The 5,105-nt window shown below is 59.8% G+C and overlaps 1 protein-coding gene across 2 annotated transcripts in view; it reads right to left on the bottom strand.

The window, feature by feature from the left end:
- Positions 1-178: 178 nt before the first annotated feature.
- The window catches only part of SCAMP3 (secretory carrier membrane protein 3), a 5,379-nt gene continuing 452 nt past the window's right edge, over positions 179-5,105 (bottom strand). Inside the window, exons 2-9 of one of the 2 annotated variants that reach the window (XM_029936021.1) lie at positions 4,822-4,899; positions 3,858-3,980; positions 3,658-3,778; positions 2,755-2,883; positions 1,786-1,945; positions 1,587-1,688; positions 933-1,050; positions 179-683 (exon numbers count right to left, since the gene is read on the bottom strand). In XM_029936021.1, the coding sequence (XP_029791881.1) occupies positions 537-683; positions 933-1,050; positions 1,587-1,688; positions 1,786-1,945; positions 2,755-2,883; positions 3,658-3,778; positions 3,858-3,980; positions 4,822-4,899 (978 nt within the window). In that variant the 3' untranslated portion in view covers positions 179-536. The remainder of the gene's footprint in view (positions 684-932; positions 1,051-1,586; positions 1,689-1,785; positions 1,946-2,754; positions 2,884-3,657; positions 3,779-3,857; positions 3,981-4,821; positions 4,900-5,105) is intronic. The other variant, XM_029936022.1, reaches the window with a different exon arrangement.

Raw genomic sequence — 5,105 nt, 5'->3', positions numbered from 1 at the left:
GCCCCCTGGGCCCCGGGCCCGCCGGGTTGCTGGCAGGGGCTGCGGCGCCTTTGCTGTCTGTAGCGAAGCGCCCGCGCCTTGCCTTCCCCTTCCCCCTCCAAGTTCACGTTCTGCCTCCGCCGCACGCTGCTCTCTCTTCCAAAGACCTGGTTCCCAATAAAACTTCCGGAAACGGGGATTTGAGTTCCAGTTCCACTTTCTCTTTATTTAAATAACTGAAGCAACAGCCTTGGCACAGCAGAGGGAGGCTGGGTTGGGGCGTGTAGGAGGTGGCAGTAGTGTGGTCTAACTGGGGGGGGGGCGGGGCAAGCGGAGACCGGGTCACAGTGGGCTCCCCGCACCCCGAAGTCAGGGTCAGCAGTCACGGCCGTGGGGGCAGGGGCACTAGAGAGGAGGCCTCTAGCAGTGCGTCTCAGCAAGTCCCAGAGGCCTCGCGGAGGGGGACTAAGTGAGCTCCCTCGAGCGGCAGGGCGGGGGCAGCCCCGGTGGGCGTCACGGGGCCCGGAGCGGCAGGGCAGGGGAAGCCCCGGTGGGCGTCACGGGGCCCGGAAGGCATTTTCGGCAGCCCCGGCGGCTGCATTGGCGGCTGCGGTTCGCACCGCAGGGTTGGAGAAGACCCCAGCGGCAAACTCCTGTTGGGCCTTCTGAAAGCTGGCACCTGTGCGGCGGTACAAGGAGTGGATCTGCAAGTAGATGGCGAGGTCATTACCGTGCGCTCTGCCACCGTTACCCGCACCGACAGCTGCCCCTCCAGCTCTCCCTGGCTCCCTCCCAGCCCACACACACTCCCCCCAGAGGTCCATTAGCAGAGAAGCCGCGGGTCAGCCAGGCCCTCCCGGCTTCCTCCGGAATAACACCCCCCCACACCCCCGCCAGGTCCCTCGGGGCCCATGATCTCACTCTCCCGCCCCACCTCGAACACAGCGTCTCACCCGCTTCAGCATCACAATCCCCAGGACGGCGATGCCGGTGAAGAACAGGGCGACCAGCAGCATGAGCACGGCTACCGCTGTGTTGGCCTGCAGCACCACCAGGGCGGAGATCCAGCCACTGCCCGGAGGGGAAGCGGGTGGCTGTGAAGACGGGCCGCTGGCAGCAGGGCCTCAGTCCCCCCCAGTCGCTCGGCTGGTTAGGGAGCAAACATGCCCTATTCCCACCCACCCCACCAGGGGGCGCTCCCCCGTCAGGCTGGCGGCTTTCCAAGTACCAGGATCCCAAACTACATCCACTCTCTTCAAAGTTCACGTCCAGCTTCCAAACAGCTGGCTGTCGGCTCTCAGAGCCCTTCCAGACATTCTCGCTCCAAACAGGCCTTTCTGTTGAGGCGTGTCTGCCCCTCCTCAAAAGTGCTTCCGCATGCTTCCCCCAAGAAGCCTTCTGAGACTGACCTGGTGCACCTTTGCTCCCCCAAACCTCTGCCTGTCTAGCGTCCGACCAGGCTCTCTATATCCCGGAAGTGAGTCCTATTCCTCTCATCAAACTAGCCCATCCCAGGGATGAGCACCACACTTCCTATCCCAGTGCCCGGGGCTGACTTGGTCTGGCAGGATGAGGAAAGGGTCCGGGTGGATGGCAGCTTCACGGACCTGAACCCCCAGCCTGGGATGCCAATGGCCTGGAGGACAAAGAGCACGTCCTGGACGAAGAAAATGAAGAAGAAAACGAAGAAATTGAACGAACTGTCACTCCTGCAGGGCAGAAAAAACAGGGTGGGGGGCCAGAGTTAGGGCAAGAGCAGCAGCCGTGGGGTTCTCCACCCCGCCTCCCCGCCCGCCCTCAACTTACCGGAAGGCCTTATACATGGGGCGGTACCAGCACACGAAGGAGCAGGGCGTGAAAAGGAGGGCCCAGAGGATAGAGAGCCCAAAGCCTGAGCCGTTGCTGGTCGTCACACAGAAGCTGGCCAGGCAGGCAAGAAAATTCAGGAGAAGGGCCAGCGTGCTGCCTGAGGGGAGGAGGTGCCCCTGAGCGAGGATGGCAGTGAGGGCCACCCCCCTCCCCGGCCTCGGCAAAAAGGGCAGAGCAAGGAAACCTCTCATTGTGAAGACATTTAGAGGAATCAGAAATGTTTATGCACCAGGACAAGAGGAGGCGGGGAAGACAAGAACGTGCTTTTGCTAGGAGGCCGGGAACACCTTCTAAATACTAGGAAAGGAGTGGCCCAGGAAAACTCCTGGTGAAATTGGCCTTAAACTCAAAAGTTGAGAGGCGCTTGGGGGGCTCAGTCAGTTAAGCGTACAATGTTGGCTCAGGTCATGATCTCGCAGCTCATGGGTTGGAGCCCTGCGTGAGGCTGACAGCTCGGAGCCTGGAGCTGCTTCCGATTCTGTGTCTCCCTCTCTCTGCCCCTCCCCCACTCATGCTCTCTCTCAAAAATAAACAAACATTAAAAAAAAACAAAAACTCAAAACTTAAGCAGAAGGGCGTCTAGGTGGCTCAGTCGGTTAAGTGTCCGACTTATGCTCAGGTCATGATCTCAGGTTTGTGAGTTTGAGCCCCACGTTGGGCTCTGTGCTGACAGCTCAGAGCCTGGAGCCTGTCCTCAGATTCTGTATCTCCCTCTCTCTGACCCTCCCCTGCTCAAGCTGTCTTTCTCAATTTCTCTAAAAAAAATAAAAACAGTAAAAAAAAAAAAATCAAAAAAAAAAGTTGAGCAGAGCAGAAAGGCTGCGTGCCCGGTGGGCGGGCCCCGGGGCAGGAGGGCTGCGCAGGGCACCTGTGCGCCTCCTCCAGAAGAGGCTCCGCACTACTCACACATCCAGAGGTAGTACATGGTGGAGACGGTCTTCTGAAATTCTTGGGGGATCTCCATGGAGATGTCCTGGAAAAAGCAGGGCTGCACCGGGCAGAAAGAAGGCAGAGGTGGCCAGTTGTTCTGTCGAGCTGTAAGGCACAGAGGGAGCGGGAGGACCCGGAAGTGAGGCAGAGACAAAGGAGCCGTCCTCCCTCTCACCCCAGGCCCTCTCTTCCGTCTCCGATCCAGGGTCCGAGGAGACAGGACAGAGTGGCAAAAACAGGGCTGACAGTCTTTCCTACTATTTGCAACCTCTCGGCTCTGCGCCCAGCACTTCACACGGACACCCTGTTTCCCTCTCAGCAGTCCTGACCGACAAGTACAAACGTGGTCTTCGTTTTACAAGTAAGGAGACCAACTGAGGGGTGCCTGCTGGCTCAGCCGGAGGAGTGTGTGACTCTTGATCTCAGGGTCATGAGTTCAAGCCCCATGGTGGCTGTAGAGATCACTTAAATAAGCAAATATTTTTTCAAAAAGTAAGAACACAGGCACTCAAGATTAAGTAACTTTTTTTTTTTTAATGTTTATTTTTGAGAGACTGAGAGAGCACAAGGCAGGGAAGGGACAGAGAGAGGGAGACACCGAACCCAAAGCAGGGTCCAGGCTTTGAGCTGTCAACACAGAGCCCAATGCGGGGCTCGAACCCACCAACCATGAGATCATGACCTGAGCCCCCAAGTCGGACGCTTAACCTACTGAGCCACGCAGGTGCCCTAAGATTAAGTAACTTACCTAAGAGCTCATAGGCAGGAAGTACTAGTGCCCAAGTTCAAACTCAGCAATGTGGCTCCTGAGCCCACTGTCTCAGGTTCCTTTTGCTCCTTCAACAGTGCGCACCGCCCCCTGCGCAGGGCCCCGCTTACCGGCCGCGCCGCCCAGGGCCGCGTGCTGCAGCTCCCGCTCCCGGCGGTCCAGCTCCTCGGCCTTCCGGTTCAGCTCCTCCTGCTGCTTCAGCAGCTCGGCTGTGGCTGCAGCGGCGGAAGCCTGCCCAGGGTGTGAGGGGGCGACGTGAGCCCTGGGCCCCGGTCTGGCCCCCACGCCCCCACCCCCACAGCCTGTTTACCTGGGTGCCGTAGGAGCCATAGTTTTTGGGCTCAGTGGGGCTGAGCTTTCGGGAGGGCTGCAACGAGGGAGCCGAGGGGGGAGGCAACGGGGCAGCGGCCGGAGGCTCGTAGGCTGGTGGGGGCTGTCGGTTTTGGGAAAGACCTTAGGGATCGCCTAGTGCCTCCTGCCACAGGCATCCGGGGTGTCTGACTGCCTCCACCTCTGGGCCCCCTCTCCGGGCTCCCCCAGAGCTGCAGCCGGGCCGCTGTCAGCCCTCGCCACCCCTCAGGTCCGCGCCCTCAGCCACGACTCAAGGCGCTCCTCCACCGAACCCACACCCTCCACTTTTTAAAGCTCTTGGCCCTTTTTTCTTTTTTTCCTTAACTTTTTAAATGTTTATTCATTTTTCAGAGACAGAGCACAAACGGGAGGAGGGGCAGAGTGGGAGACACAGAATCCAAAGCAGGCTCCAGGCTCGGAGCTGTCAGCACAGAGCCTGATGCGGGGCTCGAACTCACAAACCGTGAGATCATGACCTGAGCCTAGGTCGGACGCTTAAGCGACTGAGCCCCCCAGGCACCCCACTCCCTTTTTAAAAAACTCCTGGCACCTTCTACTGCTGTGGAGCAAACAGGTCTGGACGTCGGCGCTCGCCTTCGGAAGGCACACCTAAGCACAGCTCGTCTTCTCCTGGACTCCGACCTGTCCCATCATTTATTTTCGTCCCAGAAGCCTCCCCAGAGGCAGCCTTGGTTCAGGCCCTGACAGTCTCCAGGCCCTCCCAGGACTAGCACTGAGCGCTCAATGGGATCGTTGGGCCTGGTGCCTCCACAAAGATTCGGCAGCACAGGGCGGCAGACCTCTCAGGGGGCTGAGATCACAGCGCCTCTTCCTTTGCATGCGGAAAAGCCCCCTGCATCCCGGCAGGGTGAGCTTACTGGCACGCCCTCCCCAGTGCCATCCCATGCTCTCCAGAATCTCACCTCCCGGGTCTCAAAAGGGTTGTAGACGTCAAGGGTGGCATACTGCGGGCTGGGTCGGTGCTGGATCACAGCTGGGTCCTGCGGGCAGAGAGCTGCGGCTCAGCGGGCACCCGGTGCTCCTCGGTGAACGGATGGGGGCCTCTCCCAATGCCCGTGGCTCCGAGGACTGCACGGTGGAAGCCACCCTGGTGTCCCAACATTTGCCCCCAATCCTTCACCCCACTGTTAGCACCAGCTCCTTACAGGGGCACGGCACGGCCCGCCCCCGGGTGCTCACAGGTCTG

Source organism: Suricata suricatta, chromosome 3 (genome assembly GCF_006229205.1).
Source record: "Suricata suricatta isolate VVHF042 chromosome 3, meerkat_22Aug2017_6uvM2_HiC, whole genome shotgun sequence".
NCBI lineage: Eukaryota > Metazoa > Chordata > Mammalia > Carnivora > Herpestidae > Suricata > Suricata suricatta.
The sequence above is the reverse complement of the archived record's forward strand: the minus strand, read 5'-3'. Positions and strand labels throughout refer to the sequence as shown.